This window comes from Thermobia domestica, chromosome 10 (assembly GCF_964235325.1).
Source record: "Thermobia domestica chromosome 10, izTheDome1.hap1.1, whole genome shotgun sequence".
Taxonomy (NCBI): domain Eukaryota; kingdom Metazoa; phylum Arthropoda; class Insecta; order Zygentoma; family Lepismatidae; genus Thermobia; species Thermobia domestica.
The window spans coordinates 117,173,525-117,197,507 of record NC_137463.1 but is presented as its reverse complement, the minus strand read 5'-3'; the positions used below and the strand labels follow the sequence as shown (position 1 = coordinate 117,197,507).

Genomic DNA, 23,983 nt, shown 5'->3' with positions numbered 1-23,983 from the left:
TAAACAGGGAGAGTGTTTTGCTATACAATCATGCCAAAATTGAGGCACAGAATGCATGGCAGGTTTTGTAGCGCATATGAAAGTTTCACGATACGAACAGATTGCAATCATAGACAATAATTATTTTGCTACCAACTCCCTCCCCCGGCCCCAAAGAGAGGGATCGGCATGTGTTATATATCATTTAAAAGCTCGCATCGACTATACTTTACACCTGTAATATCTCGCAAGAATGGCGTCTGTAGGGTACGCTGCGACTATTGGCAGATACCATCTGAAGATCTGTACAATGACAGCGCAGAGTGCGAGTTTGAAACATCTTTATGCTTCCATAACTGTCTTTCCGGTTTCACATTATGCCGTGTACACTTGGAGAAATATGTATGACAAATGTCCACTCTCCGTAGTAGGGATGGTACTGACACCGAGACTAGTTTCGATCTTGTCTCGGTGTTGTCTCTAATTCGAGCCGTGATGTGTTTTTCTAAATCGAGACGAGAGCAAGACGGAGCCCAGGTTCGTCTCGATACACATACGTCCATTCTCTAGTTTTGCACATTTTGTCCGCCACATGGAATGTGTCATATTGCATTTTCCACTTTTAGCATTGCATTCGTACTCCACGACCACGAAAATCTCTATCTACTTGCTTTCAGTTCCATAGCAGTGTTTGCATTTTGTCCGCCATGTTGGATCCGTCATTTTGATTTGTAAATATTTGATGTTAGATTCGTACTCAGCTACCTTTCAAACCTATATATACCACGTCTCAAAACAATTGCATCATAGCTTCCTATTTTATCCACGTTTTCTGGTGTTTTGGAGCGTGATTTGTTCTGATCTTCAAATAGTTGCCACGCCCCCTACAGGCCCTATTCAAACGAGATATTTCACATGTGAGGTATACTCGGTGTGACCTTTCCAACGATATATAACACTTGCAGATCCCCGCGTACCATAGGGTGACCAGATTCTGTCAAGCGAAATGTAGGACACGAGTATAATAGTATATGATAGTTTACTACGTCGGCAATACACATGTAGTCATTTAATCATTCGTTTTTTGTTAAAAAGAAAAGTATCAAACAAAAGTATTGAGGAATTCAACACAACTCCAAATGCTTTGATGAATGACAAAGTGGTTTACATTTTAAAACGTACGTGAAACTTCGTGTTGGGCTAAAGATTTTTTTAAAATCGATTTTCGGAGTGTGGTATTATTTTAAGGGATGAGAGAAAATTTAGACCGACTCGAGGGAACTTCTACTTAACTTGGTTAGCATCACTATCATAAGTTTAAGAAGGAAACTTTCCCTACTTTACCGATATCTCAAGAAGTCCTTCTCAGTAAAAACAATGTATTGTAAAACAATGGTTTGTTTGTTGATTGCTCTTCCCTAATCTTTTGAGGAGTGTTAAAAAACACAGCTTTTCATCATTCAGGAAAAGAGTGCCTGTGATTCAAGATATTGCGAATAAAGAATGAAATATTACAATATTGGAAATAAGTTAAATCAGGACATTTTAAAAAAGAATGACATTTCTCGATTTTCTAGGTGTTTTCGCCACACGTAGAACCACTCTTTGAAAAACAGCACTGTACTGCGAAAATCAGTAGGTCTGGTCACCCTAGCGTACCACTTCAAGTACTTCCCAAGTTAGTCTACTCCCTGCTGGTTTCTAACTTGAAGGTAGTTGTAAGTAAATGAGTAAATACGTATGCGAGATTTAGAAATGTACAGAATTACGTTCTTCGAAATCGTTCACCTAATCTACTGCATGAGAACTACTAAGTTGTTTTTATGTGTACGTGTTCCTAGGAGAGAAAATAATCTTTTGTTCCCTTTACAGACGAAATTCTACATTAAAGTGGATATGAAAAAAGAAAGGTATTTCATGACTTCTATGAAAAAGTAAATTATTTTAAATTATAGTAATTTCACATATGATCAATATCTTTATCCTCTTTGTCGATGAGAGAACTTTGTAAAATTACAATCTGTCATGCCAGCTGCAGAATTTTACTCTAACAGACAATATTTTAGTGATTGTGAGTGGGGTCTTCATTTCCAGTAGATACAATAACAATCAAGATATATTTTCAAGACAGTTATTTCCATATGTAAACTCTGTATATTATAGGTATTACTGGCACTTGTTTTGTCTTTCTAAGAAAAGAAACCAGGAATGGAAACAGAATTACAGACTATACAGCTACATTGGGGTAAGAGGTCTAACGGAAGGTTGCAATTATATCGCTTATTATATGTGTCATGGTTCTTCATGCTTATTTGTGTCCTTAAGAAAAAAAGGGAACGTCTTTCCTTTGGTTTGTTCTAGAAAGATAATTTCCTTTGGTATCAAGCAGTTCAGCTTTCTTGGTTGTTACATTGAAGATTCTTAACGGTTTTGAATGCCTGCTCTTTCTTCGGTGTTTTATTTTTTTTTCCTTTACATTGATTTATATGGGGAAATGATTTTTCGGTTTTCTTTGAAATCAACAGGAATTTTAATGGTTCGATTTTAATGTTTTATTCTTCAAAACTATTTAAATATCTCTTACTTCGTAAAAATTAAACTTTCTTACATATAAGTTCAGTGTGCAATAATCGATCTTAATTTAAATAATATTAAATTTAATGCAAATTCATTTTGAAAATTAGAAAAACGAGATATGTTTAATTAGATTTGAAGAAGATTTCAGTAATATCACATCATTAACACTTGGAATCAGTAATAACATCATTTCAGGTTTTGCCAGAAGGAACCAACAGTGCTCACTAGGGTTGCCATATTTTTAAGAGGAAGAAAAGAGAAGATTTTTAAGTAAAAAAAATCAGAATTTACATGTAACAAACATGTATATATGGTTTCAAGAGTAACATAGGATAATTTTAATTGCAAACTGTAGCAATTTAATAAAAATAATTGCAACTACATTCCGGTCTGAAGTTCACGTGGTTTGGATCCCAAATTAAGTTGTAGGTCCTCGTCTCATATGGTCTTACTGCTAAAGGGGGCGCTAAACTCAAATCCAACCAACTAGTACATTACACAAATCTTTGTTGTCTTTTAATTGTGTATTAATGAAAGCTTTAAATCTATGCAGAGTTCCATATCGTTTTTTATACGTTCAAAACACTTTTTGGAGGACATAATAAAACCCATAACATCTTGGTGTCTTCCTTTAATTATTTCACAGTAGCTTTTTTTTTTTTTTTTTACATCAATATATCACGATATATATGAGACGATGTTAACCAGGGTTTGGTAATTACACATAAAAAATTGTAATGCGCTGCTATCCTGAATCTACGTCATAACGCATTACATATTTAATAAGTGGTGAAGTGAATATTAGTCGATACCATATGATATAAATTTAGAAGAAACATGAAAATTTTTCGAATCGAAATGTATAAACAAATGTTTTATGTTAAGAATTAAAAAGTTAATTTGAGATGAAAACAAAATCTATCAAATAAAGCTAACTAACTCCTATGGATGTGAATTGGAGTTAGGAGTAACTTCAGGTAAAATAGGATTAATTAATCGTTGATTTTATTGAGGGGCAAAGAGAATAAATAATTAAGAAGTGCTAATTCTACGTTTGTTCGGGAGAGGTTTCTCTTCTCTCTCCCCTTATTATAATGTTTGCCACTATTTTAGTATGATATGAGCTAAAACAAAACATAATTAGAATCGTCAAAATTTTATGTCATATATTAATATCTTTTAACTTTTGCTACGCAACCCTACAATTCGAAAAACCAAAGATCTAATCTAAACTCACCATATGATCTCAAACTTTTAATTACTTCTTAAATGGATACTTGAAACTGCTATTTAGTAATACCATTATAGATGTCAATTATAAACTTAAGAAATTCTGACCAACTAACTTCTAATGTTGTAAATGCTAATTAAAGGATATTTTCTGAGATGGTTCAAAGACATGTTTGATGCTTGGTGTTAATCAGAAACAAATAACAGTAATCGTTGCAGCGGAGGCGTGGTGTGCCTGTAAAAATAAATAAAAATAATGTAACTCTATCCATAACGACTCTGGAACTCACTAAAGGAATAATAAACATTTCTGACCAGAATATACATACTTATTTATTAAAAACTAAATTACAATGTAACGGTTTCGACAACTTAACGTTGTCTTCATCAGACACTAACTGAAACTGATAAAACTTATGTAATAACTGATAAAAATATTGTAATTTAATGTAGTATAAAGAAAAGTAGAAGAGAAAAGAATTTAGTTATAGGGGAGAAGGAGGACATTGGTACACGGGGCACATAGGTACGAGGTAGATATTTTTCTACTGCGAAGAGGTAAATGGACAACAGTTTGGTGTTGGCAACATTGGTGACAAACGAACATCGTGAGACACAGTTGATGGATGGACGCAGCGTTCTTTTCTCTGAGCAGAAAAAAAAACTTGATTTCTTAGAGCAAAATTAAGTTTTTACTTATGTCTTTGTAAGCTTATATTTGTAATAAGCACTGGATTTTTGAAAACTTGTGTGTTGCATGAAAGTTTAATTCTTTACAAATAATTTCATTTATGTTCAATTGCCCTGCGTGGAGTAATTTTTCAGTTATAGGAATTAATGATCCTGAAGTTCGGTTGGGGCACATTAGTACATATGCATGTGTGGTGGATTGGTACGGACCAATGTGCCCCCACTGCTCTGTACCAATCTACACCTTCCATTTGTAATTATAAGGGTAGACTATTCCTTCTGCATTTCCCATGTATCAGTTTTCATCGTGATTAACATCAAGTAGAAAAAGTTACTAATAATTTAGGCTAGCTCTTGTGTGATCGCTTGATTTCCGTGATCAAAGCATAAAAATAAATAAACCAAAATAATATGGAAACCTTTCCTACCGGCTTTCCGGAACTATAGGTATAGCCGATAGGTACAAACACTTTCGAATGGAAAATTGCTTAACCATTTAGGAGCCTTGATAGCAAAAATGTAAAGATTCTTTCCCCCAGGTTATAACATGCGAGTGATTTTAATAGACACATGTCTAAGAAAATCAACCTCAAATATATATTTGTACATGGACGCTAAAAGCCAGCGTGTAGTAAGCGTCATATTTATTCGACTTTCAGCAACCTATTTGAAAGTTATTCGGCGAAGTACTTGAAACTTTAATATTATAAAGGTGACCAAGAAAGTTCTGTCGCTTTTCGTGGAGGTCTGTGTTCAATTGACCCTCACACCGTGAGCTGAATGCGAATGGAGATAAGGCGAAGGTCAGATGTTAGTGTGGATATACCTAACATACTACCTGATTGTGGCAGTTCAGTTACACAGTGAACTTGGGTAAGGACAGAGTAAACAAGGGACCTCCATAGAGAGCCGTAAGGACGAGTATGTTGTACGAGTTCAAACTAGGGTCAAACGCCGCTGTAGCAAGGGAGAAGATATGTCAGGGCTTTTTTGAGAATGTCGTGACTACGTGAACAGTGAAACGGCGGTTTAACAAGTTTAAAAACGGGGACGAAATACTGGAAAACGCACCACGTGCCAGAAGACCAACATATGTACAAGATGAAGATTGTGAATTAAGGCGAACAGTGGCCAGATATGTGAGGAACTTAGACTACAATCCAGTGTGAGTGAAGAAACCGTTCGGCAGCACCTCCATCAACTTGGGATGTACTACAAGTTGGGTCGATGTGTTCCACATAATTGGATCCGAGCCAGAATGCAACGCGAGCAGATATCTGTGTTTCTTTACTGTCTTGTCTGAGGAAGGAGAAATTTCTGGAAGGAAACTGACATATGATGAGACATACTGACATTCCATCTGTAATTGAGCACAAACTCGAGAGCGCGACGAGTTAAGTTGCTTCTCAATGCGGAAAGAAAACTAAGATTTTAGAAAGAAAGCTTGGTTTACTAAATTGCTTTTCTCAACGTGTCCGCAAGTAACAAAAGTGAGCGGGCTTCGATATCTAAAGAAGTTTCTGCCAAAACATACAAACAGACAATAGCACAATAGTTTCGATAACATCTGTGTGGTCTTTCGGTAGGCTATTGTAGGGTAGTTTGGACTGCACCCGTGGCCAAAACAAAAGATTCGTAGCCGGCTTGTATAGATAATTGAATGGAAATTTTATAACATGTATGTATGTGTGGAAGAGAGAGAGAGAGAGAGTCTGAGAGTTTTGCTCAGCATCCACTTTTTCCTTATTGCTTTATTTATCTCAGGAGTTCAACCCTCAACTTTCCATCTCTAATGGCCATTGAATTAGCGACAGACAAATTTGTTGGAATTATTTTGTTGTGAGACGTCAGTATTTTCAGAAAAAAATCTGGTCGGTTCAGAGCCTTTATTGTTTATTTACCGTACGAAAAAGGAATGAACAAAGGGAAGCGTGAGGACATACCAGCGAGCGAAAGAACCCTGAATACTATTAACTGGCTTCAAGAAGGAACAAAGATTCACAGCTCTTTCCCCAGAAAGAAAAAGGAAAACAAAAAAAAAAAAAAACTGATTTTCAATAAAACTATACATTTACTATTTGGTATTTTTTAAAGTTTCTTGTCAACCCATTTTTAAGACAGAAAAGGAAATATTCCACTACCATTAAAAGGTACCTGTATGCCGTACCTTTGCGTACCACCAGAAAAATCTCTCTCTCTCTCTCTCTCTCTCTCTCTCTCTCTATATATATATATATATATATATATATATATATATATATATATATATATATATATACACTCCCCCTTCCCCTAAATTGCGGGGTTGAATTTGGATTTAAACGGCCGGAAGTGTCGCTGTTCATCTCAGCGACCCCGAAAACTATCGATTCGACACTAATATAGGTCATTTTCAATAATTTTTATATATCACCTCCCTTCTGCAAGTTGTGGGGCTGAATTTTGATTTAAACGGAATCGGAAGTGTCATTGTTCATTTCAGCGACCCCGAAAATCATGGATTCGACACTAATGTTTCCCCCTCTCCCCTTCCCTCAATTTGCACCTTCAAAGTGAAATGTTAAAAACCAACCATCCCGAACCTCATCTATGTTTAAAATTTTATCGAGGTCGGTCTGATGATTCAAAAGTTATAAAGTTAGAAACATAGTCACTTTCATTTTGGTTGTAATAGATAATCTGTCGCACTTGAAAACATGTATTTGTTTACATACAGGATTTTGTACCTAAAGTTTATATAAGTGTCTATGTTAAAATATTAAATAATAGTAATTATACGAGTATGTTTTAGTGCATGACTATTAGTGAAATTTGCCTACTGTTCTTTCTCTTAAGAAGTAATTCGGTTAAAATTAACAAAACTTCACCAGATCAAAGAGCATATTAAGAACTCAGTTTCATTCAAGAGACATATTTGATGCAGTAGAAACACTTCATGTTGGTAGGCTTGTATGTAACTGTAAAAGTTCTGTAATTAATGCACATCCACGAATAAACGACATAAGAGAAATAAGCGCAGACTATTAATTTTCAACTAGCTAAACCTGCGCTCTCTACACAGCTCATCATTCACATATGAGCATGAATCTCATTGTCATACCTCATATCTGTACATGTCCCTTTGCAGATACAAGTGAAGGACGCCTTCATAAAAATCGGCAAGGGGTATCATAAAGGGGATTTTTTCGATTTTTTTCAATATCTCGCACCGTTTGCAAGATTTGAGCCCACTTGTATTGGAATTTCTAATTCATTTATGACCACTTTTTTTTTCTTTTTGCATCCATTATGTAATAAGTAAATAAGTTACACACACAATTAATTATGTCAGTGATATACAGAGTTCATTGGGCAAAAAAGAAAATAAAAAATAAACCCTCCAAATAATGAAGATTCATCTTAGACTGGAGAAATGGTTATCCTTCGTTTTCTTATCATTTGGCCATGAAACAAACACCTGAGAGATATACAACCCCTATATACAGCTGTGTGATGTTGGAATATATAACTCGTAGGGTATGATGCTTTACTTTTTTTTTTTTTAACTTTTAGTACTTCCAATTTACCACTAAAAATATAATAAAGAACTAATGGCCATGCTTTATTTTTTAAAAAATATTAATTAGAACTGGACATTTTAGACAAAATTTGGAATCGACCAATGAAAACGACACGTTTCTAACACTTGTGGGTTCAAGATCTCATTGCCGAAAGGACTGGAGACAAACATATAAACTTTTTTATGGGGACAACCATGTACGCATAAATCTAGTATTTTAATATATAGACATTAACTGGAATAGTTTGATTTTCGAGTGCTATTTTTTAATCGCAATATTGAAATATTTGAACTTATATTTTTCACGCGTTAAAAAATGCCATTACTAGTAAAATTAACCTAATACAGTACAAACATTTTTTTTTCAATTTTTCCAATTTTTCGGAAAGAAATCGAAAAAAACGGTTTATTACCAACAGGTTCAAAATTTCCGAAAATTTTACGACACTAGTTCAGACACACTTGTACTTTGCCCAGCATTAAACTTTGATGTTAGTTCCGACGCAGTTCGCTGCTGTCCTGCTTTACTAGTCTGCCCAGCCTACGACGTCCGACACATGTAATGAGGTGGGGGGTGACCAACACCTCGACGTTTGGACGTCGTTTCCCCTTGGTTTCGACAATTGTTGAACTCACTCACCACAGCACTCCTCGAACACCTGACAAGTCCTGCAGGTTCCGAAATTCTCGTGCCGAGTGTTTCTGAGTAAGTACTTTCTTCAAAATAATATTAAAAATTATAGAAAGATTTTCGAGACATTCGAGTCGAGTAGAGGTTTTTACGAGCTGTCTCGACTCGAAAATTCGAGTCGAGAAATACGTTTGCCTCGACTCGTGTCGAATTTCACAAAGTGTGTCTCGACTCGAATCTCGGCTCGAATTCGAGTCGAGTCGAGATTCGAGACATGTTTCGACTCGTACGCATCCCTAGAAATAAATTAGAATTCTAAAAAATTCTTAAAACAAGAGTTACCAATATAAATTCTACCAAAGTAAAATGTAACACATGGATGAAGACAGGCACCCTATAAACAAGGGTCGCGAACAATGACCTTGATTCAAAATAAACCAGTGAAATTGAAAGTTACAAGTACCAAAGTCGTACATAAATAAAAGATCTTTAAGGGCTCCAATAATCGAACCTAACTTTTAGAACATACTACAGTATTGTGTTATAAACAAAACAACATGGTAAAGAAAATGAATAATCAGAGAACAATAGCATGTAAATAAACAAATAGAATTTCGGAAGAAACCAAATAAATGAACAATAAGGTCACACAACCAAAAAAGGAACGCAAATAAATCATTTAGAATCGGACACAGAATAATATTGCGAAAATAAATTCAAAACCAATAGCAAGTGCAAGTACTTTTTACTTAGGAAAAGTTACGAACATTGTCCTAGAAAGCAAAACAATCAAAAAAATTTCACCAATCAATAGCTGCTATCCATAAAATATAATGAGAGGGAGAATATTTTAGTCTACCCAAAACATTAGACAAGACGAATACAATGAAGGAAACTGAATAATAGTAGGTATTGAAGTGAGAAAACTATCTCCCATTTCCTTTAGATAGAGAAAAGCTTCGAGAGAGCTTTGTTGATAAATAATATCGGCGTTGTTATCCGCCTAACATACAGATATCATTCAGGAAGGATAGGCGCAAACCATAGCAATTCTGTAACTGCAAAGGGATTTGAGTATTCATGTATATAAACTATCAGCACAAACTATGATTAAAAATAGAAAATAGTGTAGGTTGTAAATCATCAGCAGTAATAATTCATAATAGCATTCAATAGCGATAAAAAAAATAGTCAGAATCCAAAGTAAACATTCAAATTTAAAAATTCAAATCAATAACAAGAAAAATAATAATCAGAATAATTAATAAAGTAAGTCCTCAATTTAAAAAAAAACATAAGCTTTATTTCAATAGTAGTCAAAAGAAAATTGACTGCAGTAAAATTACAAACAAGCTCAAGGTAAGCAAATATGATACCATAGCAGGTATATAATATCTGCATGCATCAATATTAAAAGTCAACTCAAGTCAAATAGAAGTCAAATCAAACATAAAAACAAATTGAAATTGAGTAAAAAATAAGTCACAATAGATTGCGAATCCCCCAAATATGAAGTTCCAACAGCTTCGAGTTAGCAACTCCTGTCGGAGACGACAATAATTTTTCGATGTGTAACAGGAATTGGCACATATCAATACCTTAAAGAATACACGTTTCAAACCAAATAATTATAATAAGGAGTTGAAAAGATACTGATTCATTCCTCTCCCTAAACAAATTTTGAAATGTTCAAGATATATTATAATATATAGGCCCCTACACACACACACACACACACACATATATATATATATATATATATAAGATACATAAGTTTCTGGGTGTTTGGTAGCTAAGTTTTAGAGCATGCAGTCATGTATGATTTCCTTTATTCATGTGTCCTATCGCTACAAATCAGCAAATAGCTTCAATAACATATTTGGAGTAAATAATATAAAACAAAAATTACATTTAGAATGGTATAAAAACAAAACAAAAAAATCTTCCGGTACTTTCCACTGAGTAATTCTGAAAATATTTCACCGATATTATTATCATATGGTAAAATATTTGCTTTTACTGCCTTGTAAATAGGTAATTTTCTTCTACCAAGTATCAAAATATTGTGTGTGACATGCAACTTAATTTCATTTCAAATAGTATACTATTTCCTTCTATGTAAAGCTAAAGACATAATCCAACGGGGTTATACAAATTATATTACCTATAAGGAATAATTCATATTAATACTTTATAAAAGTTTACATATTCCCTCGCCAACGAAAATATACTTTGCGCAAGTTTCTCCACAAATGCATTTTAATGTGATAGGACAAAGTTATATTACTATTCATATAAATCATGTTATCCTAATGGTATAATGAATAAATCTTCACCTCTGATGAGCAAAGTCATTAGACGAGTCCAACAGATAGGTTTGAAAGCCCTGAACAAGTATAACGCTAATTAATGTTTCCATTCTTCCAATTTAATATATTTATTGGTGTATCTGTTCATACTATCTAATCACTAAAATAAAATACATCTCTTTGTCCTACAGAATATATATCCATAACTCCTAAGAAACATTTTTAGCACATTATGTCTGTTGTATGCATTTCGGTTAATAAAACCGAGATTTACGTAATGATCCAACAACTTGTATTCAAATAGTTGTTATTGAATATATGACAAGGATCGGCGAGTAATTTTAGGTGGTGTCCAGATACTTTTGAAAATTTTTATCGAGGTCCAAAAACAACAACTTATATTCCTTACTATTTCTTTTACTTTAAATTTTACTCACAAAATAATATAAAATACAATAGATAGGCATAATTGTTTGCAGTCTTGAGCCAGTTTATTTAAAGAGATTCTTCAAGGTGAGCGGCCATTAATCTTGAGTGATATTGGTTCTTCAAAAATTTCATTTTGAAAATGAAGTTTCACAAACATACTTGGAGCCAAACATAGTAGCCAAGTAAATGGCTACTTCTTTTGCAATTTCCATATTTTCTGGGATGTTTACTACAAAATTCTTCGGTGGTTTCAGTTTCATTCGTCTGCAGGGAAATGTCTTTCTGTAAATCTATTATCTCATTTGGAGTAAATACTTTGAAAGGCGGAACAACTTTGCAGCCATATCAGTTCATTCTGCCGCTCAAGAAACTTCAAAAGGCGATTTTAAGAATACCGTTAACTTCTCTATCTCTGCATTGTCTTGGAATCTTGCTGCAAAAATTCCTTCCTAAGAGCTGACATAAAATTTGAAAATATTGTAATGTCTATTTCAGAATTATTTTTATATTCAAGAATTGTTGGAAAGTGAATAAATTCTTGACTTGCAAAAATTTTTTCAAAGATATCCAGCTTGCAACGGAAAGAAGACACACTTTGTATCAGATTACATATTAATTTCCCATTTCCTGGTTGCTCGGTACTGGAGTGCATTTTAGTGTTTCAAAATGTCTTTCGGGAAAGTCATAGCTAATATATTGCGTTCGTTTACTAGGAACGCCAGATGCTTCTTTGTTTCTTGTGTATTCAAGTTGCCTAAGGACGTACTTTCTTTTATTTGCCAGAAACGTTCAATCTCTTGACTTTCATTTAGCCAACAAACATTGTTGTATTGCATTAAGTTAGAATGCGCCGAATCACACTCAAGTAGAAAATCTTTGAACTTTATGTGCAGAAGAGCAGCACAAGATTTCATAAAATTAATCAACTTGAACAAGCTGTCCATTACTTGTTTCAGAGTTGCACTAAGCTTTCCACAAAGGGCTGCCCGGTGAATTATGCACTAATAAGATAGTAGCTCAGCATTCTTATTCTCGATTCTTTTTGCTAGTCCATTTTCTTGGCCGATCATCGCTGGGCCACGTCAGTTGAGACACCATTTTATGATAACTAATGTTTGATTTTGTCTTGAAGTCATCAAAAGTCTTGAATAAATCTTCTCCGTGAGTCTTGCTAGCAAATTCTTCTCTAAATGCTTTACTTTCAATATCTAAATATTATACGAAATTAGACATTTGTTCTTCATCAACAATGTTACATGATTCATCAAGTGTTATGACGTAGCAAGGCGCCTTCTGCAGAAGTTCGAGCTTAATACTTTTATTGTCAACAACCAAAATGTCGGATCTTCTTGTATTGATTCTTGCTGACAATATAATACAGGGTGTCCAATATAGAATGCAACCCGGAGTTTGGGATAGTAGAACTTTTGAACCTCATGCGATACACAAATAATGGTTATACCAAAATGAAGCCTTGTTCATGCATATATTTTAAACTAGGAAGCAACGATTGAACTACACTAGGAACCACACAGTGTTGCCAGATGTAACCGAAAGTGTAAATCAATTTTTTTTACAAGTCACGTAAATTGACTCATAACTCATGCGTATGGATGTTCTGTCATTCATTTTCAGTTTGTGTAGTTGGAGTAGTTTGGAAACTATCGAGCAGAAAAAAGAATTTTTCATTTCCAGCGATAACTAATCGGATGAGACCTCTGTAATGGGGAACTAGGAAAATCATAGTTTTCATGAATTAACACTCTGAATTGGCAACTGTGCTGATATTTCAATGAATCAAAAGGTGCATTAAGGGTCTATCTACATTATGAAATTCCTGAAAACAACGAAAAAGAAACTTTGAAATTATCATGATAAAACTGTTACTTACATGCACGCGGCAACACTGCTATTACTACGCAATGAATTATCAGCTCTACAACAGATGATGAAAGTATTCCCTGTTTTGATTCAAACACAGGTTCACACGTTTCAGCATGTTGGCAGCAACTTTACGAAGAGTAGAAGTGTTAATGTTCTCAATGCTACTACGAATGCTCGTTTCCAGGTCTTGTATAGTTCGAGGATTGTTCTTGTATACCTGTTGCTATAAGTAGTCCCATAGAAATGAATAGCAGTGTTGCCGGGTGCATGTAAGTAAAAGTTTTTTTCATGGTAATTTCAAAGTTTCTTTTTCATTGTTTTCAGGAATTGCATAATGTAGACAGATCCTTAACACATCTTTTGATGCACTGAAACATCAGCACAGTTGCCAATTCAGAGTGTTAATTCGTGAAAACTACGATTTTCCTAGTTCCCCCTTACAGAGGCCTCATCCGATTAGTTATCGGTGGAAATGGAAAATTCTTTTTTCTGCTCCATAGTTTCCAAGCTACTTCAATTAAACAAACTAAAAATTAATTACAGAACATCCATACGTATGAGTTATGAGTCAATTTACATGTTTTGCAATATATATATATATATATTTACATGTTTGGTTACATCTGGGAACACTGTGTAGTTCCTAGTGCACTTCAATCGATGATTCCTAGTTTAAAAATATATGCATGAACAAGTCTTCATTTTGGTATAACCATTATTTGTGTATCGCTTCAGGTTCAAAAGTTCTACTATCCCAAACTCCGGGTTGCATTGTATATTGGACACCCTGTACCTTGAATTACGGTAACAACATTCTTTCTCTCTTCAAAAAGTGCCGCGGCCACTTCCAACATACGTTTTATACTACCTCAGAGCCTGAAAATGGCTTCTGGCGTTTATTAAGCGTCCAATGTACACGAAATGCTGCTTCTGCAGATTTTTGTTGCTCGCTCATAGAGCAATTTAGTAATGCCATGCTTTATATATATAAGAAACTAGATGTGCCTGGAGTTTTTCTGAACGAACTTCACTACCCAGAAGAAAATGTTTATGAAACTGCTGATGAATTGTTTTGTAGTGTTGCTTTAAATTGACACTTTTAACAAGAGCGACAGTTTTGTTGCATATGAGGCAAACTGGAAGAGCTCCAGGCCTATTAGGCAGCATAAAACAATAATGTTCAGTCCAGTCAGTCAAAAACTTCCTATTTTCACTATCAACTTGGATCCATATGTATGCAAGATAAAAATATTGTAACCCTAGACAATAACAAAACAAATTAATAACAGCTACGTACGAAATTGCAACAACTACTGACGAAGCGACGATAAAATTTGCCTATTTTATTTATCATAGATTTTTTTTTTTTTTTTTTTTAAGTACTGCCGTCTAGCACAAGGCGCATACCGACGCACCGCAAAGGAATTGGTTCCGTGTCAAAGTATATGCTGACGCACCGCAAAGGAGCCACTTCCATGTCACAGGTCGTCGCCGCCGTGTACACCCGCCCGAATGATGAAATTGTCGTTTCTCATCAAAGTTTCGTAAAGTCGCGTTAAACTTTCGTTCCAATTACGAGCACAAAAATTATGATAAAATGAATATGTCTGCTCCGATTAAAAGGCTTCAGATGTTGACAGAGTCACAGATTCATTATAAAATTTCTATTTCCTTAAATAAAATTCTTTTGTTGATTTTGGGTGTGGATCGAGATAACACGCTATGCCGGCCGGACAGCTTGCTCCCTTCCGCCCCTCATTCTCCAGCGCTACACAGCATAGTAACTACGTAGGCCTATTTAATCTACCTACTTACTATTAAGAACTGAAATCAGTCACACAATTAATTGCAAAATACTATAAAAAGTGATCCGGGTGGCACTCAAATGTATTCTTATTTACAGAAGAATATTTTTAAAATAATTTATTTGAATATCTTATACTTTCAAAAACACTTTCAAAAATAAATAAATAAATAAAATAAAATAATAGCGGTCCAATTTTGACCTTCCGCGGTTCGGACCTGTAGGGATTAAGGGAGCAGACTACTAAATATTTTTCAAAAGCTAACAATTTTTCTTTTGCCTGTTTTTCGTAAGTGAAAAGAGAATGAAAGGCAACTTACCACAATAATAGATACTATTATTCTACATCTGAAAATACTAATCGGAAGAATAATCAGTGTTATCATCCATAGATATGACAGTGTGGCCAAAATTTGAATTACCCAAAAATCTTGGTTAAGTCAGAGACTAGAAAAATAAACTCAACGGTAATTGATAACTTATCTTGATGTGTTCCTTGTCAACTACTTTTTAAATAATAACTATATTTATTTTGTAATAACTTACATAAGTTTTTACAAAAAAAAATAAGTTATTACAAAATAAATACAAATAGTATTTAAAAAGTAGTTAACAAGGAACACATCAAGATAAGTTATCAATTACCGTTGAGTTTATTTTTCTAGTCTCTGACTTAACCAAGATTTTTGGGTAATTCAAATTTTGGCCACACTGTCATATCTATGGATGGCAACACTGATTATTCTTCCGATTCGTATGTTCAGGTGTAGAATAACATTATCTATTATTGTGGTAAGTTACCTTTCATTATCTCTTTTCACTTACGAAAAACAGGCAAAAGAAAAATTGTTAGCTTTTGAAAAATATTTTTAGTAGTCTGCCCCCTTAAGATCACTATATTTGGTGGGCAAACTCGGCCAAGGACAGGCTCTGTTTATATTTAAATAATTTATCACAAAAAGGAAGCATTGTTCAGTCATTTTAAAAACACTTCGTATATATTTAACCCTATGTAAGAGTTTAGCAAATTAGTTACGAAGAAATAAAATGTATTCTTCGTCTTTCTGTAACTTTTTCTCTCGTTAGCATATGCATCAAAATTTACAATCTATGGGTGAATAAAGAACATTAAAAGAAAACGCCATTACTATTTTTAGAGCCCGTAAAAGAAGACATGTCCATGTGAAAAAATACATCTGTAACCCTACCTAGAACAAACAATTAAATATTCATTTTCTTTTTTTCGGTTTAACGTCTCACAATTATGCACTGTGGCTAAAAGAGTTTGTCCACCACAAAGTTCACTTAGTGAGGTGTGAGATTGAACCAGGGACTCCATGCACCAGAGCTGAACGCTCTAGCATTGAACCACCGTCCCATGTTGTCCTTTCGCATGCAACTGTGCAGGTGTTTTTTTTTCTTTCTTTAAAAAGATTATTCACAAAAATTAATATTGACATGTAATAATAATATAACGGTCCCCTAAAACATTTTACTTCCAGCGTAGTTCAGACTTTATAGTGCTATTAAAGCAATTTATATCAGTAATGATGTCCCATTTTTTGCGATTATTTTAATGCTTTTCTTTTTATTACTATTCTTATTGTTTATTTTATAGATGTTCTTTCAACTACCGTGACAACTATCAAGACGGAATATTATTTCCAGATGAATATGCATAGACGATGAATATAACTGTAACAGTGAATCGTTTTAAATTTTAAAACGACACTTTCAAAAACAAAACCTAGGTCATTCGTCACTGAAGAACACGCTTTGGATTGGAATAAATGAATACTCATATTTACAGACCAGCAAATGTCCTATATTACTACCTTTTTCCTTTTGAAATCAACTTAAGTCTGCGTCAATTGGAGAGTATATCTTGCTGGAACGAAGTGGTTTTTGTTGCCCCTGAGTATTGGACCATGGCACCGAAGTTCGTGCTCCAGAGCTGTCATTTCTTTTATTTCTAACCCCGATGCCATGACGTGTTAAAGTGGCCGAGGCCAGGCCGTCGTTACAAGATATGAATGATGATGACCAATAGCAGGAAGAGAAAGAAGAAAATGCACAGTGTTTATATCACCAAAACAGAAAAGAGAGGAAGATTTGTGGCAGTTGCACGTCAGGATGAAGTTGACCTTTGCGTGGAGCGGAAATTTTTCGCGGCTGCCTTGTTACATAAGGACTTCGAGTTACGAGAGCGCGGTGACCATCCACTGTGACATTTGGGCAAAGATGAATGAGGAGGGGAAAAGAAAGAAATGAAGAGACAGAACTGTCACTCAGTAAGTTATCTACCATTGACAAGAATAGTGGCCACAGTGAGAATAAAACCATTTTGTTTGAAGAGATACACGTGCTGTTAACTTCTGTTGTTGAACATATATGATGAAGTGTTGTTGCTGTCATTTGACCGTATGTGATGCCTCCTCAACGGTGTCCACCATGTGATGTGAACTGAGGAGAGCATGATGACAGACAGTGATGTCTTGATGTCGCCGTTGCTTTTAGCATTATGTTTGGTTATTAAGTGTTACACTAAAGGTATCTCTGCAGTTGATATGCAATGGATCGAATCTGACACAAGTGCTACCACTACAGAGGATATTAGTGATGAAGAGCGCGACTATTTGGTGAAAAACGAATTGGAGCCACCCGCCAATTACTACGATCGAGGAACATGGATTGTGACTACTCAAGGACCGAGAATTTATATCAACAAACGTTTCTCGTCTCGTTTCGATGCACCAGATCCACCGTGGCAAACGTTAAAAATAAATAATTCGTCAGCTAATGCCAATCATCGTGTTACAATTCAGAAAGTGATCAGGAAGAAACCAAGCAAAGACTTAATTCCAATTGCAACAATTCCAGTGCCTTCTCATTCTGCACCAGTCGTTGCACCCGCGTTAACACCTTTACCGCCAAGAGACTTTTCTGCTCCAGTGACGATACTGCCTCAGAACGACAAGAAAAGATGTAAGTATTTGGGTCATGTAACCATTTTTCATAAAAGCTAAGTTTGATTTTTATCTCTATTTGAAACCGAAATTAAAAATAGTTCTTTAGCGTAACATAGAGTGACAGAAGAGTTGAATAGCTCGTTGGTGACGGGATTTATATAAATCCATTTAGGATGTTCTTGAATTTTTCTCACACGTTTTCGTAATATTGCAAAAATAAACAAAATAACAAAAATAATATAAAACTTTACTGTAACTTTTCGTTATTAACCAAATATTATACTGTAGTTTATTATAATCAATGTCTTCGACATTTTCGTTAAGTAGTACATATGCAAATTACTTGTAAAATAATACGTTTTGATCAAATATTTATCAAGAGTAAAATTGCTAATAAATAAATAAATAAATAAATAAATAAATAAATAAATAAAATAAAAATAGTTGTTTTAAAAATAACATTTGTAAGCATACTACTAAAGTATTACACTGGAAAATTTCATTTATAATTACTGTTTTTAAAAATCTTTTTGCAGAAGTTTAATTCATAGTCACGTGTTTCGTGCGCTCCTTTAGGCCACTTAACTATCTGTAAAATATGCTACGTAAACACGGTATATGCCTGAACAAAAATTCATGTATGTATCCATAATTTTCTAAAACGCCACTTATAACTTTGGATAACGCTTGTGCTACGTATTGGTTAAAGTTTAGCCGATGTTTTCAGTACTGAAGCTATATGAAACGTGGACCTACAGTTTAAGGTGGAATCCGAACCATTATAATGTGTTCAAATTTAAAGAGTGTCCCATCGAGAACTGAACCCGGCACCCCATGCATCAAAAGCGCATGTACTAGCAACTAGACTAGCAGGCAGGTCTATGTATTGGTTGATGCTGGATTCGCTAACTGTATCAATAACAGAACATCAATAACAAAACAAATAAATCAAGTTTTTTTTTTTTAAAAAAAAGGTCCCAAACATAATTAAATTATGTAATTTTGTAATTTTCTATTCCTTACTGTAGTCATGAACTTCCTATTAATTAAGTATTCTTCTGTTTCTATAAGAGGATATACCAAATTATTATTATTATTATTATTATTATTATTATTATTATTATTATTATTATTATTATTATTATTATTATTATTATTATTATTATTATTCCTTTTCTGAATTGATACTGCTGCAAATTTTATACATTACATACAGAGACAGATAACAAATGGCTAGTAACGGATATTGCCATTCATTCAACTAACTAGAATGGATAGAACTCTCCGAATAGCCAGATTAACATTTTATGATAGAATCAGCATAAAACTGAGCACGATTCTATTCTCAAAAACCAATTATTTGGAGCGAAGCTGTACTTAACGTTTATTTATTTAACCGACCTAAATTTCTACGGATCTTCAGTGAAAATGAGAACGCTCTTATCAATGCTGCGAATTACTGCCAGGGATGGCAGGATCGCTCCAAGTTCCAGAGTGTTGATGAAAATTACTGATACAACTGTTGCTAACTTTGAAAGTGATGAATCGAAATACAATTGGTACGTGAAGAGAGAAAGAGAGAGGAAAATACCTGAAAACTAGACACCGAACATACGTAGCGTACTTCAGACATATCTACAATAGAAAAAATGCAGTCTTTCATGTCTTTTCCATTATACTCATTATTATTTTATATATTTTCCTTTTTGGTGCTTGCAACAGCTTCTTTTGGTTCTGTACATCCCCTAAAAATTCTATACAGGTCATCATTAAGTTTGTTGTCACAATCAAATTAGTTCCCACTAATGTAACATGTCCATTGCACTCATTGGTTCACACTAATTTTTCGTAATTGAAGAAATTGTTTCTAATAGTATTCCTCCCTAAGAGTTTTAAGCAGGCTGAGTTCTCCACATAACCTAGAAGTTAAACCCATTCACTTTTATTATTATTATTATTATTATTATTATTATTATTATTATTATTATTATTATTATTATTATTATTATTATTATTATTATTATTATTATTATTTATTACCAAAATCAAGTAGAGTGCTTTATATCGATATTTCGTGAGAACTGTCCCTAATGGAAAGCCGGACCAAAAAGAGGCAAGATAGGATACCTGACATTTGTGGCAAAATTGTGTTTGCAACTCTAGTTGAATGTTTATGACCAAGATACACGGAATATCACTGGCTAATATTCAGAACTTCAACGTACTCTGTACACGAGTATACGACTCACGTGACGAACATCGGGAATAGCTATACAAGAATAGAAAAAAGTCACGAAAGTATCTAAGTAGTTGTAATAGTATAATATTATTACAATGGTTCAGATTATTTTCATTTAAAGATTTCATTCTCATTATTTACTACTTAAGAAACATTTTTCTTACTTTCTTGTTGAGTTGAGTTGATTTTAGTTTAGCGTCCCGTTCAGCAGCGAGGCTGTATGAGACGTGGACCTACTGATTAACGTGGAATCCGAACCACATGAGCTCCCGCCGGGAATCGAACCCGGGTCTCCTACGCCAAAGGCGCGTTCTTACTTTCTTGTTACGTTTGCTTTCCACCTATTAGTGCTAATTAACAAGTACAATAAGTTTCATATTCAAGCTACTTTAGGTAAAGTTTATGCAGTCACAAAAATGTCTTGGTTCACATCTTAACTCATTGTAGTAACTCGTTATAGATTATCTGTAATAAACTAAAGCTAGTAGGATAATTCATTTACTTTCTACTTGATTTCAAAACTACTTGTTATATTTTTTTTTTAGTAAAGTCTTTAGAAAACAATGATGATTTGACGGAGTTGCCCGGGAAAATTCCCCCGGAGGTACAAAATTCTTCTCCAGGGTTATACCTCCTATTGTCGTCAATTTAGATTCCCAGTCCTTTCGTAAAATTACTTTTCACCCCAAGTATATTGAAATCCCCCCCCCCCGGAAAAACCGAAATCATCACTATTGAAAAACAGCCTACTAAACTACCGTTATTGAATTATAAGCATTGAACGCAAGAAATATGGTTGATAATTAAATAAATAATGACTGCTCGTTGACCATTTAAAAGAAATGCAACGAAATCTTTCAGTTTAACGTTCCACTATTATGCCCTTTAGGCTAAGGGAAACGGATGATTAATGCAAGTGAATGATGATGGAAGAATTGATAGAATGAGAATGTGGGAGGAAACGGGAGTACTCTGAGAAAACTCAAGGACACAATGTTGTCTAACCCAAACTTACTTGGTTGGGGATCGAACTAGACACCCGATGTACTGGCGGGGGGGATGCCAGGGATTTCCCCCCCTGACAAAAATCTTTCCTACCCTGGAGAAGAAAAATTTTATCCCTGGCAAGGATAACTTTTTCCCCCTGTGGAGTATTTTTAAATGGACATAAAGATAAGATAGAAAAATGGAACAATTCTTACTTTGCGTAGCTAACCTAAATATTACTTGAGTGAAAATTTATGAAAGATCTCACATCTCAACTGTTTTGTACTTGTTAATATATATATATATATATATATATATATATATATATATATATATATATATATATATATATATATATATATATATATATGTGTGTGTGTGTGTGTGTGTGTGTGTACGTGTGTGTGAGGACTGGGTGCGCATATGGGTGAAATTCATCCCCCCCTGGAAAAATTTTTCAATTCGCACACTGACCAGAGGTATTGTACGCTAGCTTTCTTGAGATTCCCTATCCAGGTCGCCCAACACGTGACGGGCGCCCTACGCTTGCGCGAGTACACAGGCACCCTTCTTTCAGCAGTAGTACTAGCTCAGGGATTATAACACCACGTTCCTTCGGGAAGGAATGAAAATAGTACTGACAAAATACTGATAGTCGCTAAGCACGGTCGGAGATATTCACTGTGGGAAATCGTGACAGATTAGTGACGTGCAGCTTCGTGACAGATAGTAATTTTCTCGGGCCTTGAAATCATCACTAGTTCAATCAACTCCGAAAATATAAAGTAGAGAATCTAATATCACAATTGTACCTGAACCATTGCTCACTTCTTTCCAGAGATGTATGTGTTCCACACTGGATTGAACCTGATATCACGTGTACTGGAACTATTATGTTCAGTATTCTGCTATAAAAGAGAACTTGATTGTTTAAATAAAGCTATTATTAGCAGGTTTTAAATTGTGTTAGCTGTGTATAACGAAAAAATCTATTGCATATTTCAACATGGATTTTTTTAAATGTGTGTGTGTATGTGTGTCTTTATGATACACCTTTTTTTGAAAAGCGCGTAATCGTAGTTAATTTTTGTTATCAATAGATTCTTTTCGTTTTCATATAATACTGAGCTGACGTGAGTTGGTGTGGATATCTTACTCTTCGAAAAATGGAGAGTGTGTTCACTTTCATTTTTATATGCAAAACGAGATATAACTGAACATATAAACCAATGTGACGTGAATAGCATACCCAAGTCGCGATCATTAATGCTTCCCACGAGACGAGAAAAAAGGTCTCGTCTCTATTCTCGGAAAGCTTTTCTCGTCTCGCTTCAGAAATTTGCTACTCTCGTTTCATAAATTTATGTATAAAATCTATGCCTTCATTTTTTTCTTAATTTTACCTAGCAGTTATAAGAAGCCTTCCGCATCCACGAAGAGTGTGTTATAATACACATTTAGTGCACTAGTTTCTCCCACAAATCCCGAGAAGCTTCTTGTCTCTTCTTAAAAACGAGACGAGAATTATCTCCTTTCCCATCTTCTCGAATTTTAAAATGTACTTCTCATCTTGAAGAGAAGATATGAGAAATTTTTCATCTTGTGATCAACACTAGTTAAAACTAACCTTATTATTATCATCATCCTGTTTTAGAACTGAAGAAAGCCTGAACAACGATTAAAAAAAAAAAAAAAAAAGCTTTTCCTGTTTAAAACAGGACAGCTTCAATGTCGTCAAAACAATTATAAAGTAGAAAAAAAGCAGTTTCAAAATTTAGAAAAAAAGTCCTGCTGTTCTATGAAAGACTCTGAAAGAATGTCCTGCATTCGATAATATTTATTTAGTAATTCTAGGCTAATGGGAACTCATGCTTGCTGATTACTATTCAATATACACTTTGTATAACAAGCATTTCCTTTGGAATAATGTTCTGAAAGGGTACTTCCAGTTGTGTGACTGTTGTCATTGGTAAGGAACATTGGCGTCTCTGGCATGTAAAATTTGGGGGGACATCAAAGGAAATGATCTAACTGCTAGTATCTCAGCGGAATTTTAGATTATGTCACTTCAAAATATTGAGGGGACGCGTCCCCCCGTCCCCCCGCCAGAGACGCCCATGGTAAGGAACAAATTGATTCTGCTAATTTTTCGTTAATTGTTCGTCGCAAGCTGAAACTGAAGCACAAAGAAAGGAGAAACAAATAAGATCAGTGGAATTTACCTAAAAGTATTACTTCCTCCCTCACAGCTGAGAAGTATATGCGAGGTGTGGTGCCTCCTTCAGGAAAAGGCATCTGACAACCAAAAAAACCTACCCTTATACAAAACACTTATTTTGTAATAGTAAAAAGAAAATAATAATAAATGTGAACAATGCTGTATGATAGTAGTTGATGTAATAGTGGAACTAAATGTAGATGTTTGGAATAGGCCTATCACGCAACTACAGTTGTAACTTTCGTAACGTGTGAGTTGGCAACAGTACTAGCACTCGAGGAGGGAACGGAAGCTGTCTGCTGGGCCGGTTCTCAAGGATTCTTCTCCATAAGTATTTTATCACTAAACTGCCGTACTCCCCAGCTAGTGGTGTTCCGGGTTTAAGCCCCTCTCGAAATTTTATCTACTATATTAAAGTAAATGAAATAAAAATGGAATTTTCACATTTCCAGGAATAAAGTTAGGAAAGTCCCCCGAA

The 23,983-nt window shown here is 34.5% G+C and overlaps 1 protein-coding gene across 1 annotated transcript in view; it reads left to right on the top strand.

Annotated features, from left to right (window-relative positions):
* The first annotated feature begins 17,102 nt into the window (after window positions 1-17,102).
* Window positions 17,103-23,983, top strand: part of LOC145662673 (uncharacterized) — a 123,877-nt gene continuing 116,996 nt past the window's right edge. Inside the window, exon 1 of the mRNA XM_081728487.1 lies at window positions 17,103-18,077. Within this exon, the coding sequence (XP_081584613.1) occupies window positions 17,567-18,077 (511 nt within the window). The 5' untranslated portion in view covers window positions 17,103-17,566. The remainder of the gene's footprint in view (window positions 18,078-23,983) is intronic.